The sequence below is a fragment of the Mixophyes fleayi genome, chromosome 6 (genome assembly GCF_038048845.1).
Source record: "Mixophyes fleayi isolate aMixFle1 chromosome 6, aMixFle1.hap1, whole genome shotgun sequence".
NCBI lineage: Eukaryota > Metazoa > Chordata > Amphibia > Anura > Limnodynastidae > Mixophyes > Mixophyes fleayi.
This window is the reverse complement of record NC_134407.1, coordinates 195,113,749-195,137,653: the sequence shown is the minus strand read 5'-3', so window position 1 is coordinate 195,137,653 and position 23,905 is coordinate 195,113,749. Positions and strand designations below refer to the sequence as shown.

Here is a 23,905-nt window from a genome sequence, read left to right as displayed (position 1 = left end):
GGTTCATATTAATCATTCTAAAATTAAAACATTTTTAAATAAAGTCTTTAAGGCTCATTTAAACCAGAAGTATTTGAACAGAGCTTGCACAAGTCATGTAACTTAGGAGACAGGCATCTGCACTCCCTGTCATTTCAAAAGCAGCACAGTCATTAGGGTTAGTCATTGTTTCATTTAGGGTTTGTGGACTTAGAGTTAAACTAGAGTTGTTTTTTTTGGGTTTTGGGGATACTGGATGGCTACTTGGGGTGAATGGAGCGGTAAGGGTTTGGGTTGGTTTTACTCTCTCCAGTCATATCAATTATTGGAGATATCGAAACTCAAGAAAATAGATTAAAATGCTCTTTGCGAGCCTTTCATGGTATTTTACAAATGATAATCTCTTAACACACTTATGAAATATGGCAAAAAGATGTGAGCAACCAATAAATGATTCACATTGGAAACAGAACTAGTGAAATAAGTACAATTGAATTTACATATGTTTTTAATGTATATACAGTCTCCTAACTGCAAATGGCCCGAATTTTCAATAATAACAGAACAATTTCTATTGTTCTATATGCAAGATGCAGTTCTCACTCTTAGTAATATCTATGCTTCACAAGTTAGTGTGTTAAAGATGAACATTAAAATTCATGATAGGAGTTTAACTCCGTCTACAAGAGTCACCTGCTCAGCAGCAAAGTGTCACTGGGAATTATTTTAAAATAGTCATAACAACAGCAAAAGTCAGACAAATGTTTACCTAACTGGTGCACACTGTAGATTTACACTCTGCAGCTAAATTATATTGCCTATATTATATTAGTATTGATAAATTCATACCTCACGAGTAGTCCCAAACAGTTCCGATTCTGTGACACAGAAAGGGGGCGTCACTTAATGTGAGTGATATTATATTGTTAGTTTTATCTGGGCGGGGGGCAGGCAGGACTTATCCCGATTTTATTTTTAAACCGTTGGCAGCTATACAAATGAGTGCATCGGCCACTTTGGACGCGTCTCCGGCTATCACAGGATGTGATGGAGCTATTTTATTTACTGCTTCAGAAGGAAACATTGAACGTTCTAATTTAGAATGAAGGAAACTCTAACGTTCTAAATCGATGTGATGATAAAACTATATACAGGGTTAACCTGCTAGATATGCAGGAATGCAGGACAGGCCCAGTGTTACTAAGGGAAGGGCTAAGGGGCCAACCAATGTAGGTGTTACAATGAACACACCTCAGCAGCTCTATCTATTCAGCTTTCCGGGATCAGGTTGTTTCTGAAGAACGGAGGAGTAGGCACCCCCACCCCCTGGATTCGGGTCCCCTAAGCCCGGCTGTGGGTAGCGGTGTCCAGGATCCTGGCTGCTGGCGGAAGTGTCAGAGAGCATGGCAGGAAAGGAGCCTCTGCTGGGCACTCTGAAAGGTTGGTGGGGATCGGGGTGGCTGAAGGAGGGGAGGGGAGTGCAGAGGCAAGGTTAGCAATCTGTGTATCTTCAGCTGCTAAGGAACTACAAGTCCTAGCGTGCCCGTCAGCCTTTGATTAGCTGGGCACACTGGGACTTGTAGTTCAACAACAGCTCGAGATACTCAAACCTTGACCTATAGACGCTGGAAGGACACCAAGTTAATATTGGCCGGAGGGATCAGGTAAGAGCAATGTGTTTAGTCATGGGACACCTCAGGGAGGCTGGAGAACAGCCAGGGAAGTTGGCACACTGTCATGTTTGTATCAGATAGTGGTACAGAGTAGACACATTACATTATAGTGCGAGCATATATATATATATATATATATATATATATATATATATATATATATATATATATATATATATTTACACACACACACACACACACACACTATAATGTAAGCTACCCATGCCTATGTAAAGGGGCGCAGGAACGAAAAGTAACATGGGGAGGGGTGCGTTTGGTGTCTTGTTTCATGACAGATGTAACAGTGACTGTAGATATACATAGACTTCCAATCCTGTGTTAATTTTTGTCAGTGTTTCAGGGGTTGACCAAACATTTATTTATACATTATTAAATAAATATTATTATTAATATTACTTACCAATTAGTACAGTAGTTGTAAGAAAGATAGATAAATTCAATTGTTCATACTAAAGATTTACATTTTTCATAGTCATTAACTTAGTTTTTATTCAGATTTCATTGATAGCATAATCTCATTTGATCGGGAGTATTTTTAATTTCTATAGTCACTGCCTCACTGGTTATGGTATGTGCTATAAATTTAAATTGCTATATCTCATGTTTGTTACTGGACGCACCTCACGAAATTCAGGGTAAAAGTAAAGTCATAGTTGCCAACCTTTAACTACTGGTCTCCGGAAGTCTGTGTAGAGGTGGATGTGAGGGGGCGGAGCTCAGTGAATTGCGTCATTTTGGCCCCACCCCTTGTGACATAATGCCGCAAACGCATCATTTTAGCACGGGGACGGGCCAAAATGATGCGATTCCCGGACAATCGCATCATGGAGGCTTCAAATCTAGATGCGGGTGAATTGTCAGCTCTCCCGGGAGTCCGGGAGACCTACCCGGAATTCGGGTGTCTCCCCGGCATTCAGGGAAAGTTGGCAAGTATGAGTAAAGTGTATAGCTAGTTGTTCATCATCAATGCAGGTTATTTATTAAATCTTTATGAACAGAATACTCAGAGTTTTTTTAAATAAACCAATCAATCTGTATTAAATCTATACTAAGTCAATCTATATTAAAGAACATTTGGTAGTTATACTAAGACAATCTGTCATTGTAAAAAGTTTCACAAGTTTAGAACAGATACCATGACTTCAGAAAGTGGCATGAAGGCTTTGTGTAGAAGTTCATTGGAAGCAAAACACAGTCTTTGCCCACCCAACAGAAATAATGCTGGGGCTGGGGCTCTGCCCTAGCGGTTCCTGCACCCCTGCATATATACATACATATACACAGACTGAATAGAATAAGGTTGAAACTACAGTCATGGGCAAAAGTTTAGAGAATGTCACAAATATTGGTTTTCACAAAGGCTGCTGTCTTTAGAACTTTTTGTCAGATGTTGCTATGGTATACTGAAGTAAAATTACAAGTATTTCATAAGTGTCAAAGGCTTTTATTGACAATTACATTAAGTTTATGCAAAGAGTCAATATTTGCAGTGTTGACCCTTCTTTTTGAAGACCTCTGTAATTCGCCCTGGCATGCTGTCAATCAACTTCTGGGCCACATACTGACTTATGGCCGCCCATTCTTGCCTAATCAATGCTTGGAGTTTGTCAGAACTTGTGGATTTTTGTTTGTCCACTCACCACTTGAGGATTGACCACAAGTTCTCAGTGGGATTAAGGTCTGGGGAGTTTCCTGGCCATGGACCCAAAATTTAGATGTTTTGATCCCTGAGCCACTTAGTTATCACTTTTGCCTTATGGTGCTCCATCATGCTGGAAAAGGCATTGTTCATCACCAAACTGTTCTTAGATGGTTTGGAGAAGTTGCTCTTGGAGGATGTTTTGGTACCATTCTTTATTCATGACTGTGTTTTTAGGCAAAATTGTGAGTGAGACCATTCCCATGGCTGAGAAGCAACCCCACACATGAATGATCTCAGGATGCTTTACTGTTGACATGACACAGGGCTGATGGTAGCGCTCAACTTTCCTTCTCCAGACGAGCGTTTTTCCAGATGTCCTAAACAATCTCAAAGGGGATTCATCAGAGAAAATGACTTTACCCCAGTCCCCAGCAGTCCAATACCTGTACCTTTTTGCAGAATATTAGTCTGTCCCTGATGTCTTTCCTGGAGAGAAGTGGTTTCTTTTCTGGCCTTCTTGACACCAGGCCATCCTCCAAAAGTCTTCGCCTAACTTGAGCTTGTGTTCAATCCTCAAGAGGTGGGTGGACAAACAAAAACCCACAAATTCTGACAAATTGCGTTCCAAATGCCAAACTTCCTGTCAGTGGAAGATGAGGACTGATAATATTAGCTGCAGGAGGCTGGGGAATCTGGACTTTAAGTAGTGAAAAACAGGACTAAAGTTCTGACAATTAACTTCCTAAAGAAAAAGGAATAGAACTCTTAAGCTGGGTACAGCACACACTTATGGAATTATCTCGCAGGTCACACGATAAACCACTGTTTGATCCAATATTGCAAGAGTGTGTACGCTCCCATGATCATGTCTTGTCTTACCAAAACACATCGCATGGTTTGATTTGTTTTTCTAAACTTCCTAAAAATCACGATCAACAAAGGAACGATGCTGAGGAAATGTGAAAGTGTGTACGCAGTCATGACCATCTGTCCAACACCTCTGCCGATAGTTCCTCCAACAGCTCCGCCCTTGTGGGCGCATGCATATTTAAATCTATAATGTCTCCTATGTGCCGTGTTTATAAACGTACAACCTAAGCACAGTGATGTTTTCATAGCTAATCAATAGTAACTGTTCTTTACATGACTCTATATGCCATCCATTTGTTTCTGTATGTAAGTATGTAAATTGTAAACACCTGTACAAATATATATTCTCAATAAAGTCACATTATGCAAACACACTATAGATTTCTACTGAAAGCTAAATTACATTACCTATTATAGGCAGTATAAAACATATGGACAAGTCCATAGGTCAGTACAGCTGTTTCGACCGTTCATCCCTACCACATCACTTGTCAAGTGGACAAAGTGTATTGATCATGAAATGTAAACACGTACATATACCTAAATATTTGCAATAAAGGTATGTATTGTTAATTTGCTTATGTATATATATATATATATTACATATACTGTATACACACACAGATACCAATCAGCCACAACATTAAAACCACCTGCCTAATATTGTGTAGGTCCCCCTCGTACTGGCAAAACAGTTCTGATCCGTCTCCACAAGAGCTGTAAAGGTGTCCTGTGGTATCTGGCATGAAGATGTTAGTAGATCCTTTAAGTCCTGTAAGTTGCAAGGTGGGGCCTCCATAGCTCGCACTTTTTTCCCAGCACATCTCACAGATGCTGGATCCGATTGAGATCTGGAGAGTTTGGAGGCGAAATCAACACTTTGAACACTTTGTCATGTTCCTCAAACCATTCCTGAAGAAATTTTGCAGTGTGGCAGGACGCATTATCCTGCTGAAAGAGGCCACTGCCATCAGGGAATACCTTTGCCATGAAGGGGTGTACTTGGTCTCCAACAATGTTTAGGTAGGTGGTACATGTCAAACTATCATCCACATGAATGCCAGGACCCAAGGTTTCCCAGCTGAACATTGCCCAGAGCATGTCACTACCTCCGCCGGCTTGCCTTCTTCCCAAAGTGCATCCTGGTGCCGTCTCTTCTCCAGGTAAACGACGCATGCGTCCACATGATGTAAAAAAAAATGTGATTCATCAGACCAGGCCACCTTCCTCCATTGCTCTGAGGTCCAGTTCTGGTGCTTACACTTGCCCATTTTTCCTGCTTCCGACATCAACTTGAAGAATTGACTGTTCACTTGATGGTCCATACCTGCTGTAGTGAAATATAGATGTGATATATTCACATATAGGCAGAGGATACACAACATTCAAAAACAAGTACAATGTTAAGTTATTTACCTTCTATTACTTCCTCTTTTATTTTTAAACATTAGCAATGGCTTTTGCGCTGTTTTTATTTCTCTGTTGATGTTGATAATTGATGATGTATTATTCTTTTGTATAAAGATATGACACTGTTTAGTGCAAAATCATTGTTAGCGTTCTCAATTACATAGTTAACAGGCATGTCCCAAGTTTGAATACTCACTTTTTTAAATATTTCTTTGTATTTTCTTTAACTTACTTTGTTCCTTCGTTTCTGTATCTGGAGCTTGATTCTTCTTTTTCCCAGTTTGTCTCTTATCAATCGTTGCAATATTATTTCCTGTCTAATTTATTTTGTTGTAATTTTTTTTTTTTTTTTTTTTTTTTACGCAATCGTGGTCATGTTGATCCAGAATTCTGACCATCATCTCCCTCTGACTCATAGGGGGGAATTCAATTGGCCCTGTCACTGGTAAAAGTAATGCGGCCTGCGCATTATTACAGTTATTACGGTAATAAGGCGCTTAATTACTGTTATTACGGTAGTTGTAACACCTGCTTCCCCCCCCCCCCCCATAGGTTTTGCCCTTTTCCCATCATCCGATGGCATCCCTTGTTCTACTTCCCCTTTCTCTTTTCCTTCAATATTTTTTTCTCCCGCCATCTTGCCACGTAGCGCTGGTGACAGTCAGGTTCCTCTGAGTTTTATCCAAAATATTCTTGAGCAAATGTGGGCGTATACAATTGGCATGGACCAATCACGGCAGTTCTAGCAACATAGTGGCTAAACGTTCATTCGCCATTGGCATTCGTCCGCATTGGTTGTTTTTACGGAGCTTTATGAATCATGATTCCAGTTTGGGGTCTTTCTGAACGGATTTCTCGATTTATCTCCTTCATTTCATCGCTGTTATGGCAAGGTAAGTACTTTATTACATCTGACTTTGTTTTATATATGACTTTTGTGTGGATGGGAAATATTACAATACATGTTTTATCTACTTTCAGAAATTTCATTATGGCATCTGATAAGAATGTAGAGCACATGAAGGATTTCATTGATTCCTACAGATTCTATCCCCTGCTGGTGGCAAAGACTACTCAACCAGGCAGAAGCGGATGAAGGCTTATGAGGAAATGGGGAGAGTCAGCCTTACTTGCTATCCAGAGGCAATAGCAGAATAGGTCAGAGGAAGATACAGAGCATGCGTACTGTGTTCTGCAAAGAATTAAACAAGATGGAGGCTTCTCAAAGATCTGGGGCAGTGGCTGTAGATGTGACTGTACAAAAGTTGTGGTACTTCCATCTCCTGGGGGGTCACGGTGGATCAGAAGATTGCCAGACCATCTACTTGCAACTTGCCACAGGGAGAGTCAAGTTCCTCATATGTCCCTCAAGAAACTGAAGACATACTGTCAAGTGGTATAGTAAGTAAACACACAATCATGAATGCTTAAAATATTTATTTACATATTGGTAAAAATTAGTAAATAAATATAACATAGATTGTCAATGTACATACATTATAACAGGTCATTCTGCCAAAACATGGCACCCTCCCTATTAAAATATTGCAAATACCGCTCCTGTTTAACTTGTCCTATTCACTGACATTTCTCACTTGAGAAGACTCCATTGGTGTCAACTCTACCACTTCCTCAACGTAATCTGTGGGTCTTTTACCCCTAAGATAGTTGTATAGGACACAACTTGCCATCACCACCTTGTCTATTTTATCAAGGTGAAGATTAATGGCGGTATGAAAAATCCTAAACCTGTTACTTAATGTACCAAATGCATTCTCCACTACTCGCCTTGCAATTGATAATCTGCAATTGAATATCCTCCTTTCGGGTGCGAGTGCTTTCTGGGGGAAAGGTTTTAAAATATTAACTTAGAGTGCAAACGGTTCATCAGCCACAACTACAAAATTAAGTCCTAATTTTGTTTGGGTACATTTAGGAAAATTAAGTCCATTGTTTTTAAGCTTGTCGTGGAAGGGGCGTCTGTTCCAGTGTCCCACCTTCCACCTTCAGACACCATTTTTTCCAATATCCACGAAGATGAATTTATGTTTTGCATCCACGGTGGCCATCAGGATAATACTGAAGAATCCATTGTAATTATAGAACCTATTTTAGCGGGTGGTTTACTTCTGACATGATTCTTGTATATGACCTCACCATAGTTTGGGAAATTCCACATTTCTTCTGCGATAACTTGCCATTCCTCAATAGTTGATGTGAACTAAAAAAGAAAGATTGTTGTAATGTTAAATCAATACATGTACCTATTGTAATTATAGTAACTATTTTAATTTTATATTTTTATTACACAGCCATGTGCCTTCTTTGAGGAGGGGTTATCTGCTGTGATGGAGGATACTGCGAGAGACACTTGCTCCCACACAGCTGAGTGCAGAAGCCTCTCGGCAACACGGTCAACAAGCTGGCAGGAGGGGAAAGAAAGGACCATGGGAGCTGGAAAACACATATCATAATGACTCGTCTGATACTGGACTCCGCCAACAGGCTGATGGACAAAGAAGACGACGAGTGTGACCTGATGGGTGTGGCAACAGCAAAAAAAAACAACTGAAAAGCTTAGTTGCGGAAAACAGGGCCAAGGCCGATAATTTGATAATGGAGGTCTAAGAGAGGGGAACTCATCCAGTACACAGAGTTGACAAGGTCTTTCGAAAACTATGCCCAAGAGTTCTGTAGGCCACATCCCCTCATTTGCCGCTAACTCCACCCAGGCAACATCAATTCCTGGAAAGACTGTCCATTACCCATCCTGTGTTGAGGACTTCCACACCAAGCAGCAATGTTAGTGTGCTGCAGTATAGTTGTAGTCCTTCATCATTGGAACATGTTGACCCAAACCAATATGAGCACCTTTGACTTTTATTGTTATACTTTTTTTTTATTTTTTTAAAGCTTGAGTTCGATTTTATTTATTTGTAGGTTTTATATATGATTTGATTTTTCTATGATATGTTAATATGTTCAGTTTATATAGTAATAAAGATAATTGTTTAAAATCTGTGTATTTCTTGAACAAACCTTGATATATTGTATCTGGAGAACTTGTGATAAGGCACAAAGTCTTGTATGGTGGCCTCACAGGACCCAGAGCTTGTAGTGAAATAGCTGTGCTCTACTTGAGATCAGCCAGTAGCCAAAAATCATAGGGTAGCAACCAGTCTCTGCTCTGCAGATATGTGTCTTCTTAAATATGCGTCCTCCTTTTGTGAGTGGGGTGACCAAAAGCAGCAGCTCCTGGAAAGTATGGGAGAAATCATCAGGATTATTCTCCCATGTCTTGTGTAGCAGTGGCTCTATCCTCAGCAACCAGTCCTTGGTCCAACAAGTGCATTTCTTTTGCTTCTCCTTATTCTTTTGTTTATTGTTTGCAGTATTGGCGCCATGGCAACAAGCATGCAATTTTCTTTTATATAACAGGCTCATTATAACAATGAAACCTACCTTGTGCACAGTCTTGCAAGGAGTGAACCGAACGTAAACTGTAGACAAAGCAATGAATGGCGATGTTGCTATTTCCTCTTGTACGTTTGTGTGTGCTGAGGTTCAGCCCATTATTTAAATGACATTTACATATTGCTGCAGTGTAGGCAGATATATGTAGAGTGTGTACAGAGTCACATTCTTTTCAGCAGATGGTTATGAGAGATGCGGATCTCAGATCTCATGGTAAATTGTGTAGGTGTGTACACATAAATCGTCATCTGCATCATAATTGTGTATCCAGCTTTACTTTTGGCTTAATCATATGCCAGATATTTATTGCTGCTTTAATCAAATTATGTTGTTTTCACCAGAGGAAACAAATATTATGATCTTCATAATAATAATATGATATCATAATATTATGATATTATGGGCAGCACGGTGGCTCAGTGGTTAGCACTTCTGACTCACAGCACTGGGGTCATGAGTTCAATTCCCGACCATGGCCTTATCTGTGAGGAGTTTGTGTGTTCTCCCCGTGTTTGCGTGGGTTTCCTCCAGGTGCTCCGGTTTCCTCCCACACTCCAAAAACATACTGGTAGGTTAATTGGCTGCTAACAAAATTGACCCTAGTCTGTCTGTCTGTCTATCTGTGTCTGTGTGTGTATATTAGGGAATTTAGACTGTACGCTCCAATGGGGCAGGGACTGATGTGAGTGAGTTCTCTGTACAGTGCTGCGGAATCAGTGGCGCTATATAAATAAATGGTGATGATGATCTTAGAGAAATAAAGTGTCGTGATTAAGAGCTTATTGTTTCATAGAGCCATTTAATACTGTGCATTTCTGTCTTGTGTCTGTTTATGTTATTTGTAATATCACGGAAATATTAGACAAAGTGAAGCGCCTATTGCCTATAGGTAATTGAATTCTTAGGGGCGTATTCAATTGTCAGCGTTAACGCTGCAAAACTAGCGCTCAAAAAATCTTACCATTAATACGGTAATTACTTGCGGAATTTCAGCTCGCAGCTCAGGGAATTCCGCGAGTAAACTACCGTATTAACGATTTTCGCGCGCAATATTACGTATAAACGGTAATATTTTCCAAGCGCTCGTTTTGCAGCGTTAACGCTGACAATTGAATGCGCCCTAAGAGTGTAGAATGCAAGGTATATTTTTATGACATCCTTCGGACAGAGGCAAAGTGTCCATGTCGCATTGTGTACAGTTTCTGAGCCCAATATCTGTTAAATTTTATATATTGTTATATATTTTCAGTTTATCCATTCACCTCCACATATCATCAGTCACCAACTGCTTCTGTCAAAGCAGACTCATAAACAATAGGGATGGATATTTTTCTTACACATAAATGTTATCAAGCATCTTGAAACCTAGTAAGCGTAGATATCTTCATATCCATGGTACAATATTTTCATCACCCGCACAGGATAATTTATTTATGAACATTAATGGAAGTCCCTACATCCAGGACCACCTTAACTACTTTATGGGCCCCCGGGCAATGCAGTGTACCGGGCCCCTAAAATATATATATATATATATATATATATATATATATATATTTGTGTGTGTAAAAAAAAATATATATGTATGTAAAAAAAAAACGTGATTATACATATAATCACTTTTTTTTTTACATATATATATATATATATATATATATATATATATATATATATATATATATAGGGGCCCCCTTAACTTACCTTAAGTCCGATCCTCTTCTTTTTTCCGCGCCGCTGAGTCTCTTCTGCCCTCTTCCGTGCTGTGGTTGCAGTGAATGCTGCGCGTGACATCACTGCGAGCACAGCACGGAAGAGGGGACCAGGGAGGGAGCCGGATCACCGCTGATGTGACCGCAAGGTAAGTATTTTTTAAGGATTCGGACGGGCCCCCCTTGCCTGCAGGGCCCCCGGGCACCTGCCCATCGTGCCCAATGGAAGAGGCGGCCCTGCCTACATCCTAGTTAGGTATCTATCTCAACATTAATGTAAGGGGCTGCTCTCCCAAAGTTAGACATAAGTCATGACACTAAAGACATAGAAGAAAAAGTTTGTGTGGCGGGGGGCACTCTTATTAGGTCTACATTATAGACTCTTCATCTGTCATAACCATCGGCTGAAAAGATCATGACTCTGCACACTCCATAGAGATCTGCCTACACTGCTGGTCCTAAGTGCGTACACACTGCAGAATTGGCACAACATCGTTCCATTGTTGAACGAGATTTTTAGTCTGTTTCTAAAGTCAAATCAAACGGTACGATGTGCTTTGGAACGATAACACGTGATCATGGGAGCGTTTACACTTATGCAATATTAGACCTAAGAGATGTTTATCGTGTGATTGGCACGATAATCAGGTGAAAAACCTGTAGTGTGTACTCAGCCTAAGGCAGACAAGAACCCGTTTATCTGGAAATAGCTTTTTCTTTTGACAAGAGGGAAGCAGGTAAAACAAGGTGTTGATAAGAGCACGGTGGCTTAGTGGTTAGCACTTCTGCCTACAGCACTGGGGTCATGAGTTCAATTCCCAACCATGGCCTTATCTGTGTGGAGTTTGTATGTTCTCCCCGTGTTTGTGTGGGTTTCCTCCGGGTGCTCCAGTTTCCTCCCACACTCCAAAAACATACTGGTAGGTTAATTGGCTGCTATCAAAATTGACCCTAGTCTCTCTCCCTGTCTATATGTCTGTGTGTGTGTGTATATTAGGGAATTTAGACTGTAAGCTCCATTGGGGCAGGGACTGATGTGAGTGAGTTCTCTGTACAGCGCTGCGGAATCAGTGGCGCTATAGAAATAAATGGTGATGATGATGATAATTAAAATGCCACTGGTTAGCCATCTTTGTAATTGGTGATTCCTCTGTTTGTGATCTGTTGTCAGGCAGAATAGTGGTACAGTGGGGTTTCCTTTTTTAGTTTGGGAAAGTGGAAAAATTGACAGTAAACACAATGAAATAACAGGCACATAAAACATACAGACCGTTAATATTCTCAGTTGAATTAGAAATGAGTGGGGTGAGGATGGGGGATTATAGAAGTATTTTATTTTTATTTGTTTTTTTTACTTTCAATGCCTTCAGTATGTCAGCTTATATGAGAGGACATTTGGTGATGAGTAGGAATGAAGCTTGTTCTATGTAAGAAGATAATGTATGGCGGGTGTAAATGAATGTTTACTGTCTGTTGCAGCTTGTGTCCTGGGAATGCAAGAAGCTGGCTCTGACCCTATCACAGATGACTCTCCCCATGTGGTTCCGCTTTGTGATGTCTTAGAAATGATCATGCGCAAAGGACTAAGGAGTAAGTGTTGGTAACTAATTTCATTTACAGTGTCATTGTCTCAGGTTAGAAGGATACAATGCATTCTGAGAAGCAATGCTAGCACACGTGTAAAGGTAACGTCTGTTTATGCTTTGGTATGGAAAAACTTATATTTTTATTTAATTATTTAGTTTTTCCTTTTGCACTGAGAAATGTGAAGTAATGTAATGAACGTTGTATGCAGTATAGCATACTTGCTAACTTTTTCAGTTGCCCCTCCTGGAGTTCCCGGCGGGGTACGGGCGGAGGGGGCAGGACTTAGAAAATGGTGTAATTTTATAACCCCTAAGAATCGCGTCATTGCAGTACTAATTCTGTCCACTAGGAAGTGAAGTGGACAGAATTAGGAGAGTTGGCAAGTATGTAGTATAATGAGCTATGCAGTGACTGGAACTTGCTGCTAGGATGCATTACTTTATATTTGCTTGGCGTTTGGGAGACACCTAGTACCCCAATACCATTTGCTCTGCCATGCTTGACAGAAGGCATCAAGCACTTCTCCAGCATCCGTTCATGAAATGGGCAGTGCGGTGGCTAAGTGGTTAGCACTTCTGCCTTACAGCACTGGGATCATGAGTTCAATTCCCGACCATGGCCTTATCTGTGAGGAGTTTGTATGTTCTCCCCGTGTTTGCGTGGGTTTCCTCCGGGTGCTCCGGTTTCCTCCCACATTCCAAAAACATACTGGTAGGTTAATTGGCTGCTATCAAAATTGACCCTAGTCTGTCTTGGTCTGTGTGTGTGTTAGAGAATTTAGACTGTAAGCTCCAATGGGGCAGGGACTGATGTGAGCGAGTTCTCTGTACAGCGCTGCGGAATTAGTGGCGCTATATAAATGATGATGATGATGTGTGACATAGAGCAACTGTGTCACACATATGTTCTCTTCTTCAAGCCAAACAGCTCAAACTTGGACTCATACATCTAAAATACTCTTTTCCAGTCATCCACCATCCAATGTCTGTGTTCTTTTGCCCATTTTAAACTTATTTTTCCAATTTGCAAGATTCAAATATGGCTTTTTCTTTGCAACTCTGCCTATCCTATAAGGCCGGCTTCCTGGAGTTGTCTTTCTACTTTTGCTGGTGACACTGGTATATGGCAAGTACCATATAAGGAAGAAGTCAACTCATGACCTATAAGGCGTCTGTTCCTCAAACTTCAGACTTTGATGCACTGATCCTCTTGTGAATCTGGGCCTTTCACTTCCTTTTCTATCTTGGTTAGGTCAAGTTTGTTGAATTTTCACTCAAGACAGTAGTGGAAACCTTTGTATGAAATCTTCAGTCTCTTGTCAGTCTGACGCGTGGGAACGCCTTCATTGCTCAAAACAACCAAAGACTGATATGTTTCTTGAAAAAGCCTTTTTGTTTTGTCCTTTTTTAAACCCACAATTAGGACACTGGGGTATTGGCTGCTGAAAATGTTGCTTTGCAGTCATATGTGAATAATAAATTATAAATCCTTCATTTCAAGCAGTAATAGTCATTTGCAACATTAGTAGTGTCTTAACTATATTTTTAAATCAATCTAATGCAGTGTTTCTTAACTCCAGCCCTCACATAGCGCTATACTCATATTGTGAGGATTTCTGTCTGTGGAAGCAGATGGGATAATTACTGACCCAGCCAAGTAGACTTAGTCACCTGTCATGATCATCATCAGCTATTAATATAGCACCACTAATTCCGTAGTGCTGTACAGAGAATTCACTCGCATCAGTCTCTGCCCCATTGGAACTTAGTCTAAATTCTCTACACACACAGACACACAGAGACTAGGGTCAATTTAATAGCAGCAAATTAACCTACTAGTATGTTTTTGGAGTGTGGGAGGAAACCGGAGCACCTGGAGGAAACCCACACAAACACGGAGAGAACATACAAACTCCACACAGATAAGGCCATGGTCAGGAATTGAATTCATGACCCCAGTGCTGTAAGGCAGACGTGCTAACCACTAAGCCACCGTGCTGATCAAAGAAATCCTGAAAACGAGCTGTTGGGGGTGAGTGAGGACTGGAGTTAAGAAACTCTGATCTAATGGGACCTCATTAAAAAAAGTATCAATTCTGTTGAAAACCAAGATATTTCTTAGTGATTCCAAAGTTTTGCTTGCTAGTGTGTGTGCGTGTGCGTGTGTGTGTGTCTGTCTGTCTTACACTTTAAATAAATTACTTAAGTAAGGAGTTGGGCAATTGTAGGATTCCAAAGATTGTGTGTGTGTGTGTGTGTGTGTGTGTGTGTGTGTGTGTGTGTGTGTGTGTGTGTGTGTGTGTGTGTTTTTGACATTTAGAGTGGTTGCTAAAAAAAAGGTTTGTTTGTTCTTAACCAGTAAAAACACCAGATTCTATTTTAAATGTAAAAGCACAGGGCAGTTTTCAGTGTCGATGCAGATAGGTTTTGAACACTTTATTTTGATTCTTTAGCAAAAGAACTTGTAAATGATGTGACATACACATGACAAATCATCTGTGTTTCTATGTACTGTCTTCCAGGTGGGGTGTTAGGACTGAAGAGAAGAGATTACTGGCACTGGATAGAGGAGCTTCCTCAACATGATACTTGTGACAGGTGTGAACCAAAAATGAACTTGGTTGGTGTAGGTTGGTTTTCATGAAGAGGCAGAGAAGCCAAGTACAATGCCCCTACCGGGATTTAACTTGCAGACTGATTTGCTTGAACACGCTCATTGCACCTTAAAATATTTATTTTTCTGGACAACAGACAGGGAAAGAAAATTCTTAGAATCCTAAGGAGCTCAGGATTCCGACTGCATTGTATGTACAGCATACAGTAGGGTTATACATCTAGCTATCAATGTTTGTCTTATATTACTTATTTTGGACTCTAACTTTGAACTAGGTTTTGCTTTTAAGTATTCTTGTCAGTAGGGGTTTTACAGGTAAATGCATTTAGTCAGATTTATAGTTGGCGCGTTAGACATCTCAGAGGCTAAATGGCAAAAAAATGCTCTTGGCTCACCCAGAAGAGCATCCAGTATGGACAATTCTACGTGACCATTCACTTTCCACCTCTGCCCACCCTGCTCAATCAGTGCCAACCACTGGTACAGAGTGCTGATGGGCAGCAGAGGTATGTTAGCAGGGCAGCCATTCTCCTGGCTGAATGTTCTGCTGGGACAATATAGGTGCGGAGAGGAAATTATTTGTTTGTATTAGTCTTCTTTGACAATCTTCTTACAATATTAACCCCTCAGTGATAGGTCTTCTGTTTTAAAGAGTGTGTTATCTTAGTTACATAACATTCTACATAGATATTTTGTGCAGCATGGGGGAAAATGTAATCCTTCACCTGGACAAAATCTACACCCAACTCTAAATTAGCCCATTTTGTTTAATGTTGCAGAGTCATTAAAAGTACTTAAAAGTTTACTTAAATAAAATAATAACCACAAGTTTTAGGTAATTTTATAAGAATTCCTTTTAGTTATTCATTGTATTTGAACTTATTTTTTATATAATACTTATACTTTAGCTTATATCCTCTGTTTCCCTTTTTTTGATAGACTACCCCATCTATCGGTCATGATAGAGAAGACCTTGGCCTGTCCGAAGGTCTTAACGCCACAGGGAAAGGGACGGTATTTCCTGCGCTTGGCTCTCAATAGGAAATCTTTAGTGGTTGCATTCCAGCATTTGCAACATACACACAAATTGCTTGAGGTGGGTTATAGCAGAACAATGGACAAGTTATTCAATCAAATTGCAGCTTTATTGCTCATTCTGCTTGGGGCATTTGTGCGTATTCCGTTGTATATACATTCTCAGTTCATTCTGAATCCACTCTGGTGCCACCAGATGTAAAATAGTGAACATATAGAGAACAGAAACTGTCAAAGATGTTCCTTGCTAGTCAGACCTCCCAACCATAGAGGTCAGTACTAAGGTGGCTGATACACATTCACCTGGAAGTCATATCTTTCTTGTTGTGCCCTATATAAAATTGGAAGTGTAGCCTTATAGCTTCCAAATGTTTAAGTTCTACTTCTTCTCCTCTACTTTTCAGTGTTTGCTGACCATTAATGGCCAGACATCACTTAACCACTAAGTTTTCTCACTTGACCTGACCTCTGCTGTCCTTCTGACCACGCTTACGTTATTTGATTTGGCTACAACGATCTGCGGGACTGACTTGTCTGCATTCCAGACCTCCTGTAGCCCAGAACCACTCCCAGGGCAACCCCCAGTTAGATCAGGTGTTCTGCAAGAATGGTTCAACATTATTATCTGGGCAGGATGGGGGAATGGATTACAAACCCTTGTGGTCCACTCGCCTTGTTCAAAAATGATATGTCCACAACACAACACAGGGACAAATTCAATAAGCTATCCCACATTCCTCGCTTCCGAAGTCTCAAAAAAAAGACGATACTTTCACAATTTTCATGAAGCCAAGCAAGGAATACTTGAGGTTGAAGCTTCTGAGCAGATCAGTATTGCAGTTATATTGTCCTTTTTCAAGGAGACCACCACGTATGTGCTTTTTCACTGGAACCCCATGGCTGAGCTTTAAGTTTGCCAGACAGCTACTTCCAGGTCATGGCCTTACTGTACGCTGATTTAGATAAGAAGGGATCAAATATTGTTGCTCTTTGTGCTCTGCTGAAGACTATTTTTCTGAATTACGCTGGTGGACAATTCTTTCTGGATGGAATGATGAGGCCATTCATTGTCTTTCTGATGCAGATAAAGATGCCTTAGTCAACAGCCTGCAGCTCTTGAAGCTCTAAAGGACGCCATGTTTCTTGCTATCTCAATTGACCTCCGCTCCTGGAGTATTTACAACTCCCACTACCTTATCTTCTAATCAATGCAGCTGGAAGCTCACAGGAGGTATTTTGGACTTAGTATGTACCATGGAGAGAAGGGATACATGCTGTTTACCTGTTCAAAGTGTCCACAAATCCCGTTTCTGGAGACCATCCATTCATCTTCCAACAACATTTCCACTACTGCATGTACGGCGACTGGGAATTTCTTGGATGAAGATGTTATACCTCATCAGTTCGTCTTCTAGCTCACTCTATCTGCCTTCTAGGCATTAATGGACTTTGCTATCCTCTAGTCCTTCTCAGTTTTTCGCTGTCGAGCATCACATCTCTGTGTTCCACAGTGAAAGGTTCTGTCCATCCACATTACCCTGACTTTGGCAGCATAATCCAGTAATTGACTGGCACTCTGGAACAGATATTTATACAACAATCAAGCTGCTGATAAGTTTCCACCACACCGATCCTGGGATTGCACCATAAAACTATTTCCTGGAATTCTACCACCTCAGGGCAGGAACAGAGTACAATACCAAGGAATACATGGTTATACTGTTTGGATTGTAGAATGCACCAGATGTCTTTCAAAATCTTTTAAGTGAAATATTCCAATACATACTGGGTTGTTACATGGTGGTTTAGATATTAATCATCTCATCTTCCATATCGAAGCACGGGGTCCATGTGTATTCAGTATTGTAGAAACTTCAAGAGCATACATTGTATGCCAAGCTAGATAAATGTACATTCACGTTTTGGCGGTAGTAGATTTGGTGCCAGCTCATCACCATAAAGGCTGTTGCATGCGTCATTGAATTGGCCAGATATTACCGCCAATACATCAAGAACTTCTGTGAAGCCATCGCCCCCCCTTATCATCACAGATCTTACCTGCATGGGGAGTTGTCCAATCCTTTTGGCCTCCAGAAAATCTGACCACTTTCCAGATCAAGCAAGTCTTCACCACCGCACCTATCCCGATCCCAATCTCCCATACTTTTTTGAAGTAGATGTTTTCGATCTCGCTGCAGGTGTACAGGTCTTTCTCAACAACAACTTCCCAGAAGCTGCTAACCTGTGCCTACTTCTTCCACAATTTCACCACAGTGGAACAAAAATATGATATTGCAGAATGAGGGCTACTAGCCAGCAAACTGGTCTTGCAAGAATGGAGAATGGAATCCCTGTCACCTTGTGGGTCCTTTTTCTTTTCTCACCTTAATTTTATTATTATTGCTCTGAAACTCCATGTATTAAAGCAGGGACATTTTATCGTCCGTACAGAACATTCTATCACAAAGAAACCTACCGCCATTCTGCCACCAAATGGATTTTCTCATCATTGGATACTCAAAAGTGCCTCCTATGTTGTGGCAAATTCACTGCCACAGACCAGCTGGTCACATGGTAAGTCACTAAAACCCCCAGACTAATGACCTGAAGGAGTAAATAAACCAGGAGCTGGTCCTTTTCTGACCACCAGGCAGGCATGGCATCAATTCTCCCCTGGTGCTAAGGGCAGAGTAGCGGGAGATCCTCAACTGCTAGAACTGCTTTGTGAGATGGTCACCTTTAGCAGCCCCCTTCCCGAGGAAATTGTTACGTTCCACAGTACTCGTTTGCCCTCAGGACTAAGGCTCGGTTAGTAGCAGTTGTTGATCTAGCATCTGTCTGGTGGAGAGGACAGAACACAGTAGGAGGTAATGAACAACCAGGATATATTAGCAGAACTCTGAGCCAGACAGGCATAGGTTAATGTGGAGTAGTCTGGCACTTGTCTGATGAAGTGGACAGCACACGGCAGCAGGTAGTGAGCAACCAGAATGTATTTGGCAGAACTCAGTGTCAGACAGGCAGGGATCAGGAGTAGAGAGGACAGCATAATCCTTTAAATATGCCAGGGTTCAGAGCAAATAGACATATGCGAGTAAACCCGTTTAACAAAGCCAAGAGTCAGGACTTGAGAAGACAGCAATTCCTATAAACAGTCCCAGTCAAACACTGAAGCAGAACATGTCAGGATACAAGGAACACTAGGTCAAGCGTGAACTATCACCAGCATTGGTATGCTGCCAGGAAGAGCTTTATAACGGCAGCAGTAGCAATCAGAACTGCAAGATGAGTGTGGTAGGTTATTGCACACCTGAGGCTGCCAGACAGAGCTGAATGAAACTTGTAACTATTTGCCTAGCAACCAGCTGGATCGGTGAACTGCAGGAATGATCCTACATATAGTAGTGGCAGTAATTGCACAGATTATAGACCAAGCAAACACAAGAGCTCCTATTTCTTAACACCTGGGTGGAATTTTTCTACAATAGCTAGTCATTTACTTCTACAGCCATCTCCCCCTTTGCTCTCTATGGTATACATCTAAATTCCTTCCCAAGTCAACTCTTCTTTACATGGCTCTCTCGAAGAATCCAATTCTGGACTTCTTAGACCATAAAGGCTCTGAGACATATCTCATGCATTGAAGATTATAGGTATGAAACTAGATTGTTGTTTTATGATGAATATATTCATACTCCAAAATGTAGAGGTGTTATTCTGTTGTTGTATACGTCAAATGTCTATTTCAAAATGATTCCTTCAGACTGGGACTGTTGTATAAAAGCAGGTAAACACTTACAGTGTAGGTCAGGACGTCATAACAGGTGAATAACCAAATCATGAATAAACCTAGGAATGAGAGTACCTGCATGCTTGACCCTAATAACAGAAACTGCTTAATAACTGTAGCAGAGGGTGCAGTGATTAGAGGCTAGTTATATTTCTTGTGAGAGGAGTCCACAATCTTTTAACTCCTTTTAGGTCCTGTTTCATCGTACCTGGGAGTGATGTTCTTCAGTGTTCGATTACTATTACCGAACAGGCATTACTTAATGACCAAGTATCCTCACTACCTACCTTGGCCTTAGCTTTTCAAATTGGCTACAGCAACCTCCAGGTCATCTGTTCTTGTGTGCTGTCCAGACCTCACGAATCTCACAACCTCTCACCAGCCACCCCCCAAGCAATGTCAGATACTTTATTGGAGTAGCATCCAAGAATGGCTCACAACGTTCATAGTCAGAATTTTATGAAATCTATATTAATATATATACCTGAAATGTAATTGAAGTGCTGGAGGAAAACAAAATGGACTTGGAACCGCCTTGTATCCTGAGACAGAACTATGCAGGGGTGATACAATTGTACAACTTTAGCATAGGGAATGTATTGCCTTCAGTTTATCCTGCCAGACATCACAAAATCTGCAAAGGGGTAACTTTTAAAATTGACTAATACACACAGAGATGCACAGGCATTGTTCACACACACATAAGCATGCACACACAGAGGCACACAGAAATACACATGTATGTGCACCCACACACATAGAAAGACACCCATATATATGACCTATGCACGCTCCAGTTTACACCAACCTTCTTTCACATGTCCCACACTCCAGTACTCAAAGCAAGAAGAAAAAAACCAGTTTAGCCCTGTCTCTAATGCATGCTGTACTAAGACCTTAATATAACTGCAGATATAATACACTAGTCAGGCAATAATGGGCTTCTCTTGTTAGAGGAGATTTATAAACTAGGTTTATGTCATAGACTTAGCGAGCATGATTCATCAATGCACGCATACTGAACGCAACGTGCATTTAGTATTAAATGCACGTAAATCGTCTCTGCGCACTTCCGGATTCATCAAGGAAAAGATCTCAAGATACGTGCGCTGATGAATTCGGGTGCAGGTCTGCTGTGCTCTACTGCACAATACACTGCAGGATATGTCCAATACCTTAAAAAATCCGCAAAAGAACGCAGAGGAAAAAAATATTTAATGAATTACTGTTACATTTTAATAATATAAGCATTAATGATAAAACATTCGAAAATGAAGCGGACAGGGCTACGTTCACGGATGTATCTCCCAGTTCTGGGCGTGCGCAAAGTGATTTTGCGTACGATACGCCTAAATTCGGCAGATACGTGCCTTGACGAATCGGGACCAGCATTTCACAGATCTGTTGTTCAATTAAGGGTGAATTGGTAAAAAAAAACCCTCAGAGTTCCTTTAGAAATCAAAGTGCAGGAACACCGTTCCCCTAAGAACTGTAGCCTGTAGGGTACCTGATTTCTGGTCTAAAAATATATGTGCAAAAGCAGATTTTAGAGAGGTAAGTAGCTGAGTCTTCTAAATATTACATTGTACTTTTAAACAGTAAAGAAAAAACACTACAAAAGAGGAAGTCATGTGTGTTTCTACAGCTGATACACATGGTCATCTACCTGCACCCTGACTGAGGTTCAAATTTTGTTTACAGTTTTCATGCTGTGTCTATTTGGAATTTATTGGTTCATAAAAGTAACCCAGTTCAATAACACATTCTCAGAATGAAATATAATGTCTTCTTTATTCTCCACTAACTTGCATCCCTTTATTGCAGTGGTACGATCCGCTATTCTCTGTACTAGGAAATGAGGAACACTTTGGTAATGTGAATTTCTGTTTCCAATAACCCTAATATGATGATAATGTGCAAGTGGCTATTCCTTTCCTGCTACACACAGTGTTTTTCTATTTCTTGCTCTTCTGAATATACAACTTGTCACTGTTACTTACTGTATGTTTGCCTGGTAGACTATCTTCATGATTTATCCACCCTCCTGCCTGCACATGTTTCTCTATTCACAGCCAACAATAATGTTTAACCATCTCTCTTCCCTACAGAACCCTTCCTGTCCTTGCTCTTAGTGGTCTCACAAAGCAGTTTCGCTCTCGATCTGCAGGTATGACAATGTTTTTAGTTATACCTGCTTCATACTGCGTTGGAAGTAAAGAGGATTGGAGTAATGTACTTGTTATCCACCGTACTTTGTCTAACCTTCAACAGTTGTCTGTGTTCTGTATCTGGCTGAGAATTCTGGTACAAAGGGAAGGTTATAAATAGAGCTCTAATATAGAATCAATAATGAAAAAAAAGTTTCTCCTCTTCAGTTGATTGTATGCGTTCCAATAAGGGAGAGAAAGAACAGACACCCCAATAGTGTACTCTGTTTGGCAATCTAGAATCAAAATACAATTGTATACCTATGTCAGTGTTGGCTAACCTGTGACACTCCAGGTGTTGTGAAACTACAAGTCCCAGCATGCTTTGCCAATGTATAGCAGCTTATTGCTGGAAGGGTATGCTGGGACTTATAGTTTCACAACACCTGGAGTGTCACAATTTAGCCAACACTGACCTATGTCATAGAAAAATCAAGCATTGTACATTTATTACACCAATGTCCGAAGGTGTAATAAATTATATTCTGTATTAGAGCGCTAAAGATCTCTACGTGTCGGAATGACCTTACCCCTGAACTAGACGAATTCTAGAAGGTTGCAAGCTTTGTTTTTTTCCTGGCGGTTATCTATGGTCCCAGATGTTTGTCCACAATTTTCTTTTCAAACAGAGAATTCTGGTAGTTGTACATAATCTATACAGCGCCAACTATACTGCTATACGGCTGTGGTAATACCTGGCTTTTGTGCTTTTCAACAGAATTCCAGTTTCCTGGACGAGAGCTGGCTTCTACCGGTAAATGTTGCTTTTCTGTTTGTCTTCATGAAAACGTAGGGTGTGTTGCACAATAGCATTACGATATATGGCTTACAGTAATTTAGAAGTATATTATATTACCGGTTGGTATATAGAGTTGATGCAGGCCCCTGAACAGATGGTATGAAGTGAGTGGAGTCTGGCAGAAGTTAAGATAACCGACTAGAGTGAATAGTCTTTGGATGTTTAATGCTTAGTTGATGAAGTGACGTATTTTGATAATGTTATGCAGTTGAAAGCATATAGATTTGGCAATGGAATTAATTTGCAGAACGAGGGAAACATTTCAGGAATGTTGTTGAAAATGAGCACAGGGAAATAATGTTGTATGTGTATTATATGGGAACAGGTAAGTGTCTCTATGGGTGTTTCTAGGCCCTGGTATTCAGATATAGAAATGCATATTGATACTATGTGATTGAAAATATTGTGGGAAGCCTATACCAGTAACTTTAAGTATAATACTGTTTACATTGCTAGTCTGCGAGCATTTTTCATAAAGTTGGGGAAGCATTAGTCCTTTGTGGAAATGAATGATGTTTCGTGTGTCGCCTTAGATATGTGTCCTTTATGAAACTGTGCCCTGTCGAGAACTGGGGATGGTGCTGAGGTGAGAAACTTTAAAACTAACTACACAAATGTATTACCTGACGTTTTTACTGTACCCCATAATTTCTTACAGAGGTGCAGCACAGGAGCTTGGGCACTTTAAATCTCCCTACAAATGTTCAAGCTCCTCCTCTTATTTACATCCATAGGCTGCCAGGACTGCACTTTTTTTTTTAAGTGCCCACCAGAGATGAGCACGGTTTTCTATGGCAGCCTGGAATTTTAATTCTCTATTTAATTATTTTTTTATTTTAACGACTTCTGTCACTTCTACGGGCATTTCCACAGCTGTGGCGGGTGCTGGTTGCCTGAAGCAGGTTGAGAAGGTACCACTGCCGACCGCCAGCTTCAACTGAGGGACTGCCCGAGGGAGACCTGTTCACTGCCACTGCAGGTAGTAACAGGATTCCATGCCTCCAACGCCATCAGGCAGTGGGAGCCGGAATCGGACCATGCACCGGAGGTGCTGTTACAGGTAAGTGTCGCCATTGGAGAGGCCCTTAGTCACTGT

The 23,905-nt window shown here is 40.7% G+C and overlaps 1 protein-coding gene across 1 annotated transcript in view; it reads left to right on the top strand.

Moving 5' to 3' along the window:
* Positions 1–928: 928 nt before the first annotated feature.
* The window catches only part of LOC142095075 (uncharacterized), a 35,085-nt gene continuing 12,108 nt past the window's right edge, over positions 929–23,905 (top strand). The window contains exons 1-8 of the mRNA XM_075177834.1: positions 929–1,419; positions 12,258–12,368; positions 14,887–14,962; positions 15,918–16,074; positions 21,628–21,673; positions 21,912–21,970; positions 22,729–22,764; positions 23,343–23,395. Coding sequence (XP_075033935.1) covers positions 1,383–1,419; positions 12,258–12,368; positions 14,887–14,962; positions 15,918–16,074; positions 21,628–21,673; positions 21,912–21,970; positions 22,729–22,764; positions 23,343–23,395 — 575 coding nt within the window. The 5' untranslated portion in view covers positions 929–1,382. The remainder of the gene's footprint in view (positions 1,420–12,257; positions 12,369–14,886; positions 14,963–15,917; positions 16,075–21,627; positions 21,674–21,911; positions 21,971–22,728; positions 22,765–23,342; positions 23,396–23,905) is intronic.